The sequence below is a fragment of the Ranitomeya variabilis genome, chromosome 3 (genome assembly GCF_051348905.1).
Source record: "Ranitomeya variabilis isolate aRanVar5 chromosome 3, aRanVar5.hap1, whole genome shotgun sequence".
NCBI lineage: Eukaryota > Metazoa > Chordata > Amphibia > Anura > Dendrobatidae > Ranitomeya > Ranitomeya variabilis.
Window position 1 is genome coordinate 724,286,769 of NC_135234.1, and position 17,467 is coordinate 724,304,235.

Sequence of the window (17,467 nt, forward strand, 5' to 3'; positions counted from 1 at the left end):
ATTGACTGTATGATTTATGAAGTTTGAATAAACCTGGACATTGTTTAAGAAATTGCTTCCCGTGTATACCGCAAGTGCTGAGGAAGTGAGCGGAAATTTTACAAGAGTTAAAGGGTTATTCTTATGTTTATTAGAGGTAAAATTGCAAATGAGAAAAATTAAGTTTACAACACGGAAGCCACACTCGCACCCCACTGGTCCCTGTACAGACTAGACAATCCCTACCACACAACTAAAAACACCTCAGACCTGGCTCCCTAAAAGGCCATCGAGGAAATTCAAAGCATGTGCATGAAAGGGAAATAAGGAGAACTAAGGAAACTAATAAATGAAAAAAGAATAATCTTCCACCAGCCTAACTAAGGAGAAAGGAATGGTGCTGGAAAGGCAGACAAACAAATACACACGACATTTGCTTGCCTCACATAGCAGAGTAAAAAGTTCAAGTCAACAGTTCAACACTGTCACTGGTCCAATCTGCCAATCAAGCAGGAGGATGCTGCCCTCCAAAAAGTAGGGAGTGTGGAGACAAGAGAGTGGTGCACTCCTGCCAAAGATGAGATCATGCATTTGAACAAACTACACTAACCCAGACCTTATATTTGTACGGTCATAATTATAATTTTGATAAAATAGGTGAAAGCGGCGCTGGTGGCACAAGATGTTAATAACCTGCAGCAAATATGACAATCACCACAAGATTGTGAAAGACAAAATAGAAAAAAATATATATAAAATTTGCGCTGGTATATCCTGTGTATATCTTCGGACTAGATGAGTCACTATAAGAAATACGGTTTGCCAGATGGACATATAAAATAACGTGATAGACAATCGCCACAGGTGTATAGGATGAATACTCCAGCCTCCCGCTGTGTCTGCAATGCCTGAAGTAAATAGTTCTTGGTACACAAAGTCAATTCATATGAAAATAGTCGGTATCTTGAAGGATATAGGTGAGTAGTCTCCAAGATATTCGCCGAGGTACTGAGTCAGACGAGAGGAATCTTCAGAAACATAATACCGGAGGGTTGCCCCGGCCGGTGGCAGCGTCTCCGTGTATGAACTCCAGTAAGGGGAGGAGAAACAACGTCCTGGGTCGAAGACGCCGGAAGGTGCGAGTAGTGAAAGCGGTACATCTAGGACTTGCGTGACGTAGTGGATCAGGTGACCGCCCACGTGACTAGGAGATTAGGTACGGATCACGGTAAGGACCAGAAAGCCAACGCATTTTGGAAACAACTGTTTCCTTCCTCAGGGCTGCAATTATAATTTTGTACACACACTTGAGTACCTTTGCGCACTGTGCAAACACACATTGCCCACATATCGTCCAATTACGGTGTATAGTGCATATATAGCATATAGTAGGAAAAGTGAAAAGTTGCTGAAACACACTGATCAAGTAAAGAATGTGCAATTTCCTAGAATACCATAATTTCAGCAAAAAAGTCACACTGTGCCCACATGAAGCACTTAAAGCCAAAGGGCAGCAATACAATGCATAGAGAGTTGTTGAGCCCAGAATGACAGTTTTGCCCACATAGTACCATACAGCAACAAATAATGTTCACGTAGGGTTAGGTGTTTTCTAAATAGTGCCACACGCTGTCCATATACTGTAGAGCTGTGCAGCTCACAAGAGTGTACCTTATACTGTTCACATAATACAAAAAAAGTCCTAAAGTGTGCCATTTTTTACAGTCAGGTAGTGCCAGTTTGTGGCCACTCCAGAGGCAAATTGTTTATTCAAGAAAGTACAATGCTTGTTAAAAATGCACTACAGTGCCATACAATACCCAGTATACCCATATAAAGCCCTACATCAAAGAGACTGGAGCCATTTCTTTAAGTCACCATCCCCTAGGTAGGAAAATGATAGCAAAATTAATTGGGGACACACTTGAGCTATTACCCTTTGTTTGCTATTACAATAAGAAGAACCAAGCCAAATCCTTGATTACATTTATGATCTCCCAAGAAGGGGATCAGATTTGGTCTTAAAATCAGGAATAAGTTTCCCATTAGTTTTTTTCTCTTTGGAAATTACAGTGGTACTTGAAAGTTTGTGAACGCTTTAGATTTTTCCTTATTTATCCATACATTAGACCTACAATTACATCAAACTTGCACAAATCCTAAAAGTAGATGAACAGAACAAAAAAAAACAAATGAGTCAAAAAATATTACTTTGCATTTTTTTTTTAGGCCGGCGTCACACTCAGCGTATGGAAATACGGTCCGTTTTTTACGGCCGTAATACACAGAAATGTTCCCAAAATAGTGATCCATATGTCATCCGTAGGCAGGGTGTGTCAGCGTATTTTGCGCATGTCGTCCTCCGTATGTAATCCGTATCGCATCCGTACTGCGAGATTTTCTCGCAGGCTTGCAAAACCGACATCTAATGGATTTATGGCCTCAAATGTTCGTTAAAACATATATTATTATTATTACTATTATTATTTATTGTTATAGCACCATTTATTCCATGGCGTTTTACATGTGAGGAGGGGTATACATAATAAAAACAAGTACAATAATCTTAAACAATACAAGTCATAACTGGTACAGGAGGAGAGAGGACCCTGCCCGCGAAGGCTCACAATCTACAAGGGATGGGTGAGAATACAGTAGGTGAGGATAGAGCTGGTCATACAGCGGTTTGGTTGATCGGTGGTTACTGCAGGTTGTAGGCTTGTCGAAGAGGTGGGTCTTCAGGCTCTTTTTGAAGGTTTCGATGGTGGGCGAGAGTCTGATGTGTTGTGGTAGAGGGTTCCAGAGTAGGGGTGATACGCGAGAGAAATCTTGTATACGATTGTGGGAAGAGGAGATAAGAGGGGAGTAGAGAAGGAGATCTTGTGAGGATCGGAGGTTTGCGTGTAGGTAAGTACCGGGAGACGAGGTCACAGATGTGTGGAGGAGACAGGTTGTGGATGGCTTTGTACGTCATGGTTAGGGTTTTGTAGTGGAGTCTCTGGGCAATGGGGAGGCAGTGACATATATATATGTTATTGAGACACATATATATATATATATATATATATATATATATACTGTATTTATATTTAATTCAGCGCGAGGTAGCAGAAAAGCCGGCAATTCAATTGCCGGCTTTTCCTTTCTCCTTCACAAAACCGACAGGATATGAGACATAGTTTACATACAGTAAACCATCTCATATCCCTTTTTTTTGCATATTCTACACTACTAATGTTAGTAGTGTGTATGTGCAAAATTTGGGCGCTCTAGCTGTTAAAATAAAGGGTTAAATCGCGGAAAAAATTGGCATGGGCTCCCGCGCAATTTTCTCCGCCAGAGTGGTAAAGCCAGTGACAGAGGGCAAATATTAATAGCCTAGAGAGGGTCCATGGCTATTGGCCCCCCTGAACATCTGCCCCCAGCCACCCCAGAAAAGGCACATCTGGAAGATGCGCCAATTCTGGCACTTGGCCACTCCCTTCCCACTCCCATGTAGCGGTGGGATATGGGGAAATGAAGGGTTAATGTCACCTTGCTATTGTAAGGTGACATTAAGCCAGGTTAATAATGGAGAGGCGTCAATTATGACACCTATCTGTACCAGCTAGAGCGCCCAAATTTTGCACATACACACTACTAACATTAGTAGTGTGGAATATGCAAAAAATAAGGGATATGAGATGGTTTACTGTATGTAAACCATGTCTCATATCCTGTCGGGTTTGTGAAGGAGAAAGGAAAAGCCGGCAATTGAATTATCGGCTTTTCTGCTATCTCGCGCTGAATTAAATATAAATATATATATATATATATATATATATATATATGTGTCTCACTGACATATATATATATATATATATATATATATATATATATATATACCTATTCTATGTGTAGACATTTATTCTGCCTATTCTATTCTAACCTGTCAATGTGATTTTACTGTACACCGCACTGAATTGCCGGCTTTTCTAAAGAACACTGGTGCGCATTTCTCGCAAGTCACACGCATGGTCCGTGTGTAATCCGTATTTTTCTCGCCCCCATAGACTTTCATTGGCGATTTTTTTTGCGCAATACGGTGACAAACGCAGCATCCTGCGATTTTCTACGGCAGTAGAAGACCGTATAATACGGATCAGTAAAATACGGCAGATAGGAGCTGGGCCATAGAGAATCATTGTACCGTATGCAATCCGTATTTTCTGCACCTCTCATACGTCCATAAAACTCGCTAGTGTGACGCCAGCCTTATTGAGGGAAATGATCCAATACCATGTGACTGTGACTGGCAAAACTATGTGAACCTTTGCTTTCAGTATCTGGTGAGACCCCTTTGTGCAGCAGTTACTGCATCTAAAGGTTTCCAGTAATTGATGATTAGTCCTGCACATCTGCTTTCAGGAATTTATTCAATTTCTCCTTATAAAACAGCTTCAACTATGGTATATTAGTAGGTTTTCTCTTATTAACAACTAGTGATGAGCGGGTGTATTCGCTGCTCAGGTTTTCCTCGGGTGACCTCCGAGTATTTATGACTGCTTGGAGATTTAGTTTTCATTGCAGTAGCTGAATGATTAAGGGTATGTGTCCACATTCAGGAAACGCTGAGTTTTTGACGCAGCGTTGAGCAGCATGCATAAAAAACGCAGCGTCCAGATGTTACAGCATAGTGGAGGGGATTTCATTAAATCCTGTCTCCACTGTGCAGTAAAAGACGCATGCGGCACACCCGAGAAAACTCACATGCGGCGCGTCTTTTAAGAACGCAGCATGTCCTTACATTGCAGAAAAAACTCAAGGACAACGCAGGTGACCTGCCAGTGACCTCAGGTGCAGATTTGGTCAGGATTTTACCTGCGTCCTTCGCTGGTCTCCGCATCGTCAAAACGACGCATGCGGAAGCATCCGCATACTGCGGCACAACCTGCGTACCTAATGTTAAAGATAGGTACACAGGCCGCATGCCGGCCGCATGCAGAAATAGACGGAGCTAGCGGCCGAGGGCAGGGCTTCACGGAGGAAGTCCGCAGCCCTCCGCAGCTGCTGCAAACGCTAGTGTGAAAGTAGCCTTACAGCTACTAGCTACTAGCCTGCTTGATTGCATGTGGGAATTCCCTAGCAACCAGGCAACCTCCACATGTACTTAGCCTGGCTAATAGCTGTAAATCATTCAGCTGAGGAGATGAAAACTAAATCTCCGAGCACTAAAAAACACTTGGAGACCACCTGAGCATGCTCGGGAAAACCTGAGCATCGAGTACACTCGCTCATCACTATTATCAACTAATTTCAGTCTTCTACAACATTTCTATAGAATAAAGGTCAGGGTTTTGACTTGGCCAATCCAAAATGTTAACTTGTATGCTTTGGGTCATGCTTCATAACTCATGTTTTCTTGAGACTCAGCTCATACACAGATGTCCTGATGTTTTCCTTTAGAATTTGGTGCTAAAATCCAGAATTCATTGTTCCATCAATGACGGTAAACTGTCCTGGCCAAGATGCAGCAAAACCGCCAAAACTTTGATTTTACCATCACCGTGTTTCACAGTTGGTATGGATTTTATTGCTGTAATGCACTGTTTTTCTTTCTCCAAACTGTTACATGTGTGTCTGTGCTGGCACCTTTTGCATCTATTGTCAGTCGGGGTTGTGCTTTTATTGTTGGCGACAATGTGACCGTGATGTTTTATTTTCTGGGACTTGTAATGCCATCCAAGCAGGGAGCTTTGTGGTTAATGGCTAACATAGTCTTCTCATTATCTCCCTTCCATGAGCCTTGGACAAGACTCCCACTATATAAATCCTTAGCTTCACGCCTCTAATCACCAGGTTATGCCTAATCATTCTAATCATGGTTTTCCATATATCTTTGCTATCCTGATCCTGTGTGTTATTTAGTTTCTAACATCAGATTGTCTGACCTTTGCCTTATGATTCAACATGGTTTTCAACTTCTCTGGTTTTGAACCTGGCTTAGACCCTTCTCTGTCAGTGCGCTACACTGGCCAGCAGCCCCTCTTTGAACCCAACCCAGGGGGCCCTGTGCAATTCCAGATCTCTGTACAGAGGTTAAAGTGTAAAGGCCAGGGTTTCTCTGTAATGTGTTACAAGTGCTTTTCACCAAATTAGAATATCATCAAAAAGTTAATTTATTTCAGTTCTTCAATTCAAAAAGTGAAACTCATATAGTATATGGAGTCATTACAAACAGAGTGATGTATTTCAAGTGTTTATTTCTGTTTATGTTGATGATTGTGGCTTACAGCCAATGAAAACCCCAAAGTCATTTTCTAAGTAAATTAGAATAATTAATAAAAAACACCTGCAAAGGCTTCCTAAGCATTTTAAAAGGTCCCGTAGTCTGTTTCAGTAGTCTCCAGAATCACGGGGAAGACTGCTGACTTTACAGATGTCCAGAAGGCAGTCACACTCCACAAGGAGGGTAAGCCACAAAAAGATCATTGCTAAAGAAGCTGGCTGTCCACAGAGTGCTGTATCCAAGTATATTAATGGAAACTTGAGTGGAACGAAAAAGTGTGGTAGAAAAAGGTGCACAAGCAACTGAGATAACCGCAGCCTTGAAAGGATTGTTAAGAAAAGGTAAATCAAAAATGTGGGGGAGATTCACAAGGAGTGGACTGCTGCTGGAGTCATTGCTTCAACAGCCACCACACACCCAGGACATGGACTACAAGTGTCGCATTCCTTGTGTCAAGCCACTCATGACCAATAGATAACGCCAGAAGCATCTTACCTGGGCCAAGGAAAAAAAGAACTGGACTGTTGCTCAGTGGTTCAAGGTGTTGTTTTCAGATTAAAGTAAATTTTGCATTTCATTTGGAAATCCAGGTCCCAGAGTCTGGAGGAAGAGTGGAGAGGCACAATCCAAGCTGCTTGAGGTCTAGTGTGAAGTTTCCACAATCAGTGATGGTTTGGGGAGCCATGTCATCTGCTGGTGTAGGTCCACTGTGTTTTATCAAGACCAAAGTCAGGGTAGCCGCCTACCAGGCAATTTTAGAGCACTTCATGCTTCCCTCTGCCGACAAGCTTTTTGGAGATGGAAATTTCATTCTCCTGCAAGACTTGGTGTTGGATTCCGGATGATTAGACGCCGGTCAATCAGACGTTGATGACCCATCCTAAGGATAAGTCAATGAAAAAGTAGTGGACACGCTCTTTAAGGAAAGTTCTCTTCTACAGGTTGATGCTAAGGCTTGTGTCTTCTACCTACCTCTTGATGCTCAAAAACCCTCCACAGTTTTTTTTTATTCTTTTTTTTAGACTCATGGGCTCCTGTATGATGACCATGACCATGTAGTGTTAATAGAAAGTAAAATAGCATTTCCAAGCCAAGGATGATGTACTGCTGAGGAATATTGTACTGAATTTGGAGCTGGGCCAAAGACTCTAAATAGAATCAGCCCATGCAGTTTGGGGTGACTAAATCCCATAAAGCAACTAAAGTAGGATTCCTGATACCAGATGTAAACTTCCTGGAGTATATCTTGCTATCTTGTCTGCCAAAAATATGAATGGACTCCTCTGAGTTCCTACTGTTAAGGTTGAGTTTAACCAAAATTTCTGACACCTTTGAAGCTTTTGTTTGGGTTTGTCAATTTCTATGGTAAATTTATTAGAAAGGGTCTGATGTGATCAACTGGAAACACGAGGCATTCCATGCCTTTCCTGAGTTAAAGGAACTGTCATCATCTGGCCCTGTGTTAGTCCAACCCGACCTAGAGTGTCCCTTTGTAGTGAATGTAGATGTCTCAGATGCTGGAGTTGGAGTGGTTGTCACAAGGTATACTGTCTCTCATTCAAATTCAACCATGTGCCTTCTTTTCACAAAAGTTTCCATCTGCTGAGGAAAATCACGATAACAGTAATCATGAATTATTGGCAATCAAATGGGTTTTTGAATAATGGTGTCACTTTTTAGAAGGTGCCAAACATAGTCTCTGTTATCAAAGACCACAAAAATCTTACGTATATCAAATAAGTTAAGAAACTAAACTGTAGGCACGCTAGATGAGCTTTATTTTTCTCTAGGTTTGATTACGTTGTATTGTTTAGAACCGGTGCCAAAAACATTAAAGTTGATGCTCTGTCTCATAGTTTGTCTATCTCAAACTGGGGACTATAAACAAATTCCCATACTAGCCGAGGGTATAGTTGCATCTTTAGAGTCAGTGGAACTTGTGGGGGAGATCCGATTATCTTAAGAGTTAGCCTCTGACAAAACATCCACCCAAAAATTATTGCTCCCCCCACACTCTTTTGTATGCAAGTCATCTAGGAATCTCATGATTCTGTACTCACAGGTTATCCCGGGTTTAATAACCCTATCCATCTGTCATCTAGGAAATTTTGTGGCAAACCATTGTTCGAGATTGTAAGAAATATGTCATGGCATGTGAAATCTGCACCCAAGCCAAAATGCCACGCACTCGCCCTGCCGGATTTCTCAAGTCCTTACCTATTCCTAAACCTCAGGTCCTAAGACCCATCACTTTCTGTGGACTTTATTACTGACCTACCATCCTCCGAGAGTAGGACTGTTATCCAGAGGCCGGAAATCCGTAAACAAGTTGAAACTTATCTGGTCACTAAAAACCCGATATGGCCACCAGGCAAACAGAACTCCTCTGCTAAAAGGAGACACATGGATGGGCCAAACATTAGTGATGGGAACAAGCTTTGGTTATCCACTAAAAATATTAAGACTCACAGCCTCTACTGCTAAACTTGGACCGAAGTTCATTCTTTCATACAAAATAAATTAGGTAATGAATCCAGTAACCCTCTGTTTGAAACTTCCTCCTTCATTCTAGATTCCCAATGTGTTCCATAAATCCCTGCACAAACTACACCATTTACCCTGGCACCTAGTAAATAACCCTCCTACATCTGTGTTGCTTAGAGGTAATCTAGAGTACGAGGTACAAACAATCCTAGATTATCTGGTTCTGAAAGGGTTCCTGTAATGTCTTATATAGTGGAGGGGTTATGGGCCAGAGGAACAATCTTGGGTTTCGACTAATAACATCAATGTTGACAACCTAATCAGGAGGTTCCATCATTCTTTTTCTTATAAGTCTAGTCCCAAAGAAGAGGGGATACTTGGCAGACTTGTGGTTCTGTCCAGTCAGGGAGCTAGGAGGTTAATTCGTAACATTCTAATAATCAGCAGGTAGGTGGTACCCAAACAGAAGATATGTAGTAATGTAGGGACTGGGTTAAAAATTAACTTTTAATACAACTATTAAAATAACAATAATCGGGCAAACCTCAAAAGTGCAACGTGCAAAGAGTCACATACATAGAAAAAATGGTGTACACATACATGAGTGCTGGTATGACCCCAGGGGAGTATTATAATCATACAAAAACAGAAATCCACAAATAAAGTGGAGTCTGTGGAGCAATGCAGTAGCGAATTTATTTATTTCGAGTTACAAAAAAATGGAATTGAGTTTTATACTTTGGATCATTGTCTTGCTGAATAACCCAATTGTACTTGAGCTTCAAGACCATGAAGTGATGACCAGATGTGGTCCATTAGGTAAACACCGGAATTTAATGCCGCCACTAAAGTTGATATGATGTTCTTCTGTCTTTGTATGGTCTTCAAAGGCAATCAGAGCAGTATAAATGAATGATGTCCATTGTATACCTTCATGCTAATCGAGTGGTACTCTTGAATGGGGACTGTAGTCAGAGTGACACTGTGCATCTAATATGCTGTATTCGATTCTTCAAAGAACTGTGATAATGGAGGCCGATGTACGTGTAAGGAGGAAGAACAGACCACGGGTACCTGTAATGAGCCTGGTCCGGAACTGTTGAGGCTGCCTCCCTTGTTGCCTGGGGGAAGAAATGAGGAGCAGGACCGACCTCATGACCCGGGTAGGAGGGGCAGCTTAAAAAGCAAAGAGCGCGCAGCCACGTGCAGTTTGGAGGGAATCAGCAGCTGCGCACAGCCGCGAGAGCAGCGTGCTCCGTCCTCTGAGCACCGGCGCCGCGACAGGTTGAGGTGTTTGGTCCCCACCGCCTCCAGCAAGACCGCTACAAAGAGAAGTGTCGTGCGCTAAGTAGGTGCCAGAGACAGAAGCGCCGTACGCTCAGTAGCTGCAGAAACAGAAGTGCCGTATGCTCCGTGACTGTGAGTACTGCGCACATGCAGAGGAGAAAAAGCCGAGTACCGGACAGACTTTTGCGGCCTAACTTACCACTTGCTTTCCTCCCATTTACATTTGACTCTGAGAGTGCCGCAGCCTTGTTTGTTTCGGCCGCACGTGCTTATGGACTAGGGGCTCAGCGGAAGGTACCGGAGACCGACCGCTGCCGCCAGAAGACGGACCATCGCTTAAAGGACCATATCTGAGGACATCACCCGGCCACTGCTGGTTCTACAACTTTTCCTCCTGCGGGATCATCTGCTGCAGAGGACCATACAGGACACGATAAGTTCTTTCATTGGACTGCTATTGTTTTACAGTTGCTACCCCTATTATCCGTCCTTTAACCATTAACCTTCCTGCGAGGAGTGAATTCCCTGTTTATTAAATTGTTATATCTTGTTAACCCTTGCTCTGCCTCTTGTCTGTCACTGCATCCCGCAACCTGCTTACACTTGGCGTAGGCGACTGAATTCTTGCGCGGTGCGAGACTCGTACCCCTTGCCCCTCATTGGAGAGTCATTGTCTGCCTTGGGGAAAGCAAAATATTTTTTGTCTCTAGATCTAGCCAGTGGATATTGGCAGGTGCTCAAGGCTGAACATGATCGATCAAAGACGGCATTCATCCTACCCATGGGATTGTTTGAATTCAATCGGATGTCCTTTGGTCTTACCAATGCCCCTGGGACCTTTCAACGACTAATGGAAAGATGTTTGGGAGATGTGAACTTCAAAGCCACCCTTATTTATCTGGATGACATCATTGTCTATGCAGCTACCTTTGAGGAGCATCTCTGGCAGCTGGAGCAAGTGTTGAGTTGACTGCAGAAACACGGCCTGAAAGTGGAGCCCCAAAAGTGTCACTTCTTCCCAAGCAAATTGAATATCTGGGGCATGTTGTATCTGCTGAGCGGGTGCGACCTGAGTGAGAGAAGATAGCGGCAATGCAGGACTGGCTCACCCCGAAGACTGTGAAAGATGTCCGTGCCTTTCTGGGACTTACTGGATATTATCGACGGTTCGTGAAGAACTACATTCGTATTGCTAATCCTCTGCTGGAGTTATTGAAGGGAGTGCCGTCCGGTGCAAAAAAAATCGGATCATACAGTGGGGAGACAGCCAGGAAGAAGCCTTCCGAGCCATAAAGATGGCCTTGACTGAAGCACCCGTGCTGGCCTATGCTGACTTCTCCCAACCTTTCATCCTTCACACCAATGGAAGCTTACATGGACTAGGAGCTGTATGGTCGCAGATGGAGGATGGAAAAGAGCGAGTGATTGACTATGCGAGCCGATCCCTCCATGACTCAGAACGAAATCCAGATAACTACAGTTCTTTCAAGCTGGAACTACTGGCGCTAGTGTGGGAGATGACCGAGAAATTCGCCGAGCACCTGTCCGGGTCCGAATTCTTGCTACGCACCAATAACAATCCTCTGGCCCACTTAGAAAATGTGAAACTAGGGCCCTGAAGCAAAGATGGGTGGCCCATATGGCGAAGTACCGATACAAGATCGCATATCGAAGAGGAGCTGAGAATACACATGCAGATGCTTTGTCCAGAGTGACTCACGAGCGACCCGGACATAACCGAGACGAAGAGCTGGAGGCTAGGATGACCCCGTGATGATTGGGTACGGCTCTAGCAGGAAGATAAAGAGCTCACTCATTTGAGGCAATGGGTGTCTTTGAAACAACTTTCCAGCCGAAGTGAGAGAGACGCCTTATCCCCGGGAACGCTGCAGGTCCTCCGGAAGTGGGAGAGGCTCCAATTAGAAGATGGCTTACTGTATCGGAAAGTGCAGTTGGTACGAGAGTTGGGAGTCACCTGGCAAGTGGTGCTCCAAGAAAAGTTGACTAGTGAGGTGGCCACGGAAGCCCATTAAAGAGGGGCTCACTTTGGCCCAGAGAAGATGTTCCAGTAGCTGCAGAAGTTGGTCTATCATCCCCGTTTGAAGACTGCGGTGGAGGAACCATGTCAACAATGCCGAAGTTGTGAATTAGTCAAACTTCCTGAACAGAGGGCCCCTACACAGACCATCGTGACCTCCGCACCTCTAGAACTGTTAATAATCGACTACTTGACCATAGGTCCCGCTCATCTCGGCTACGAACATTGCCTCGTGATGACCGACCACTTCATGACGGCTGAGTCAGCGGCGCAGGCCATCTGCCACGATTTCATCTGGGTGTATAGTTGCCCGAAGAGAATTCATTCTGATCAAGGTGCCTGCTTTCAAGGTCGAGTGATGGAAGACCTTCACCGCCTGTATCGAATTGAAAAGTCCAGAATGACACCTTACCATTCGCAGGGGAACGGAGCCTGTGAATGTTTCAACCTGACGTTAATTCAGATGTTGTGAACGTTGGAGGAAGACAGAAAAGTCAGTTGGCCCGAGTATGTAGCTGAGTTGGTCTGGGTGTACAACAACCAGGTGCACAGTACAACTGGATACATGCCATACACCCTGCTGTTTGGCCAAAAAGGACGAGAGATTACCGAGCTGGAGTTGGACCCAGAGGAGGACTACCCATAGACGGGGATGTCCACCTGAGTCCATGAACATCGAAATCGCTTGCAGACTCTGCATCGACTAGTACAGACCAGGTTTCGGGAGCTTGAGCACCAAGAGACGACGCCTCTGCGAAGGACAGCTCTCAAGGCTGGAGACCGAGTATTGGTCCGAGACAAGTGACCTCGAGACAACTTAGAGCATCGATGGGAACAAACTCCGTACCGAGTGAAATGCCGAATTGGGACTGATGGACCCATCTATGAAGTCCAGCCTGAAGGAAAAGAAGGGGGCCCTATTCGAGTAGTCCACCAAAGAATGCTATGCCCGTGCCTGTCACGAGATCCCGCAAGAGGAGGAGCGTCGAGTGTCCCCAAAGTGTCCATTCCAGCGACAATCAATTGTGAAGAAGAGGTGGAATCTGCCTTATCCTCTGACTTGGATGGTCCGTTACCCACTGACACAAGGTGTAATAATTATAGGGGATAATTCAGGAGACTCTTTGCGTGGAACAAGACAACAGGACACAGTTTTATAAGTGGTAAAGTTTATATTATCACATGGTGATTCAAACAGGTGCAGAGAGAAACTCAAGTCCACAACACTTGGTGCAAATAATAAACGCAGCTAGCAGTCAATAGGAAACTTCAGAGGTAGATGCAAACAAACAGAAAGTCTATGAAGCACAGTTATTCTTGAGGAAACTTGACACGAATAGATCCTTGACATAGTCCAGACACAGACAGATATGCTATATGGCAGTTCAAATCATATCTTAGCTCAACCAGGGAGGCCTGGTTAATAGTCTCAGGTTTTGCAGAGCAGCAAACAGCTTACATGTCCAGCAAATGCAGATGGAAGTAACACGAGCAGCAGATGAAGGAGGATTACTGAACACTGGTGTATGCAGCAGGAACTCAGAGCAGAGTGGCAGGATCTCCAACACAGGTTCACAGGAGCAGGTGCAAGGCCAGGGAGTAATCAGGAGCTGGATGCAAAGCAGAATAATCTAGCACAGACTGAAGGCTGGGGTGGAGTTTTATAGCAGGAAGACAAGTGCACATGAGACCAAAGACGCCATGTTGGAAAAGGGCAGTAATGCACAAAAGGTAAAAAATGTTCAGAGTCCTGACACAAGGGAAGTGCGAGAACCTAAAACTCCCGATATGGCTGCTCCACTGAACCTGGACGCATCCCTGTCCTCAACTGCACAACCTGACTCGACTACCCAACCTGACTTATGTCGCACAGAATGAACAACAGCTGGAATACCTCCTAACCGTTATGAATAAGACCAGTTTATTTGGCAGGGGATCATTCGAGAGATGGAGGAGTGTCAATGCCTGATACAAGAACTCTAGCCCGTGGAATGGCGAGCTAAAGGAGAGGCGGCGTGTAAGGAGGAAGACCAGACCGCGGGTACCTGTAACGAACCAGGTCTGGAACTGTTGAGGCTGCCTCCCTTGTTGCCTGGGGGAAGAAATGAGGAGCAGGACAGACCTCATGACCTGGGCAGGAGGGGCAGCTTAAAAAGCAAAGCGCGCTCAGTTTGGCGGGAATGAGCAGCCGCGTGAGCAGCGTGCTCCGCGTGCTCCGTCCTCTGAGCACCGGCACCACAACGGGCAGCGTTGTTTGGTCCCTGCCACCGCCAGCGGGACTGCTGCAAAGAGAAGTGCCGTGTGCTCAGTAGCTGCCAGAAACAGAAGTGCCGTACGCTCCGTGACTGTGTGTACCACGCACATGCAGACGAGAGAAAGCCGAGTACCGGACAGACTTTTGCGGCCTAACTTGCCACTTGCTTTCCAACCGTTTACATTTGACTCTGAGAGTGCCGCAGCCTTGTTTGTTTCGGCCACACATGCTTATGGACTAGGGGCTCAGCGCAAGGCACCGGAGACCGACCGCTGCCGCCAGAAGGACTATCGCTTAAAGGACCCCATCTGAGGACATCACCCAGCTGCTGCCGGTTCTACAACTTTTCCTCCTGTGGAATCATCTGCTGCTCTATTATCCCTCCTTTAACCATTAACCTCCCTGCGAGGAGTGAATTCCGTTTATTTAATTGTTATATCTTGTTAACCCTTGCTCTGCCTCTTGTCTGTCACTGATCCCGCAACCTGCTTACATACGCACAGGCTCATTTTCAGAAACAAAGGATTATTTTGATATATAATATCAAGGTCTTCCTGTCCTATTAGTTTAGATGTTTTGCTATCAGCATTCGGAGTGTGGATCCAGTATTCTTTGATGAACATGTAGACAGAGCTGTGTACATGGACACCTTTGAGCAATTCTATTAACGCAAAATTATTCTAAGCATTGGTGTGGTTTCTTTTAACAGGAAACATGATTCTGTATTTCATGTCCCATTCTTTTTCCAGTACCACCTTCAGAAATCTCATAGCTTTGTGTTCCTTTCTTTGTCCCATTGTGATGAACCACTTGGTTAACAGCAATGCTTCATTGGAGAGAAGGCCACAAAATTAATTTTGTGGACAACTTCTTAGGTTCCTGTGTCCATTTTTACCATCTAGGTGTCATCCATTTTTCTTGCAGAGAATAAAACTGATGAAGGTTTCCCAAACTTCTCCTAGTAAGTCAGTGAAAAACATACTGGACGCGGATACAACACGGATGGTATTGTGTGTGATCTATTTTTTTTGCAGATGTCCTTTTTTTGGCAGACAGTCCTATAGACTATAATCAGTACATGTTACGACTGCGACTGCAATAAATGCCAGATAGAACATGCAAAAATCAGACAAGTGAATGGGTTCTAATTGCCAGGAAGATGCAGTGTGTACTTAGCCTTAGATAAGTGTGGCACACTGCAGTTTTCTGACATATTGGCAACATGATGGAATTTATATTCTTCTGTGTCTAAGTTTATTTTGGAAATGCTTGCAGTTAAAAAGAGCAAATGTAATGCATATAATATATCAGGAATGGCTATTAATGCAATATACCAATACATTAATGTGATTTCAATTTGCTGAATAACTTGAAATCAGAGGATGTGTTTCCGCAACCTATCTGTATGGAAAGGCACACAACACTAATATGTGGAAAATAAGCCAGGATCAGCGGCTTTTGCTTCCTGTTTTTGGAGGGGGATGGGAATATTGGAAACTTGAATCTCTGAGTTTAAAAGAAATTATACAAGTTATAGAAGTGATAAATAAGCAATACATAATTATCTGCATACTCTAAAATTATAATTTTAATAATTAATAAATTCAGTTAAACTATTAAATATATAAAGCATAAATATCTATTAAAATATCTCTAAAATATCCATGTTTTACAGGTATATTTAAAATAACTTCGTTTTTCCTATGGGTATTAAATTTGATATCAGGTTATCCCGCATTAGGTATAAACAGGCTTTTGTGCTTCAACTATTGTAGATCTACAAAACCCAGCATGTCAGTTTTGGGGTTTCAAATTTCTACAGCAGCTTGTGAAAAATGAAAATTGCTTCATTCTGCAGAAAACTCACACACTCTAGATATAAGCTGAACGCACAGAGGAATTGCAATTCTAGCAATAGAAGTAAATTACCTCCCAATAATCACAATACTCCCTTCCTTTGGGTCAGGCATGTTCCCCGGTAGTGTATTGTGACTACAAGTGCAGGTTGCAGGAAGGATCCCGACTGGCAGCAGAGTTTCACAACCCTGACTATTTACGTGGTGTCTCCTACAATCTGTGCTCTGATTGGCTGTCCTGGAAGGCTCCAGCCTCATACATGACATGTGCCCTGGGATTGGGTGCTGATATTCAGTGCAGGGCCCCACCTTCATTTCATACAGCTCTGCTATGGCAAACACAGGGTTGCTCTATATCTCCATGGTTGGAGGGCAAGCTATCAGAAGCGTAGCATGAAAAGTAGGCTAACTGAGCCAGTCGGTTAACCCTTCAGTGGCCAGAAGATCCAACAAATGCAGATTTGCCCTTGCATAGACAGCAGTTCCTAAATATATGTACAGTATGACTTTTATATACATTGACATTTCTTTATTTTACTCACTGCACTGATATAGCGCCACAGCGCTTTACACACATTATCATCACTGTCCCCATTGGGGCTCACAATCTAGATTCCCTATCAGTATGTCTTTAGAGTGTGGGAGGAAACCGGAGAACTCGGAGGAAACCCAGCAAACACGGAGAGAACACACAAACTCCTTGCAGATGTTTTCCTTGGTGGGATTTGAACTCAGGACCCCAGCACTGCAGTGCTAACCACTGAGCCCCCGTGCTGCCCATCAGACTGCATAAACACGGAATGCTGGCAATCTATTCCTGTTCACAAAGTGTCCTCAGAACGATCAAGTGTAGTCTGCAGGGAAATGTACAATCCTCCTACACCGCTACCACTGAAAGCAAAGGTCTGTTCCATGTAATTAGCATATGTGCTGGATCCCACACAGAGAGACATTCTTCATAGGTGATCTCCACTCCAACTAGTATGTATTTCCCATAATGTGACAATGCTGGAGCAAAAGTTATTATAAGTCTGTTGTTCCGTTCCTCTGTTATTCCTAATAGCAGGTGACAACGGGATGTTTCCGGTAGGGGATGTCGCTGTACAGTCTGACATTGTCCAATCAGCGCTGCCAGTGTAAGAGCTAATTCAGACATCCATTAAACTCGGCTCGAACATGGACTGCAATTCACGGACTGTCCACAGGTCTCCCGATCCAAGCGTGATAGCTTCATATAGACATCCTTGAATCTTGGTCCGACCACAGACTGCAATGCATGGACTGTCCGAATGTCCCCCAAC

At 44.0% G+C, this 17,467-nt stretch overlaps 1 protein-coding gene across 1 annotated transcript in view; it reads right to left on the reverse strand.

Moving 5' to 3' along the window:
* Window positions 1-16,375, reverse strand: part of CRYL1 (crystallin lambda 1) — a 162,584-nt gene extending 146,209 nt beyond the window's left edge. The window contains exon 1 of the mRNA XM_077298366.1: window positions 16,240-16,375. Coding sequence (XP_077154481.1) covers window positions 16,240-16,280 — 41 coding nt within the window. The 5' untranslated portion in view covers window positions 16,281-16,375. The remainder of the gene's footprint in view (window positions 1-16,239) is intronic.
* Between the last annotated feature and the right edge of the window lie 1,092 nt (window positions 16,376-17,467).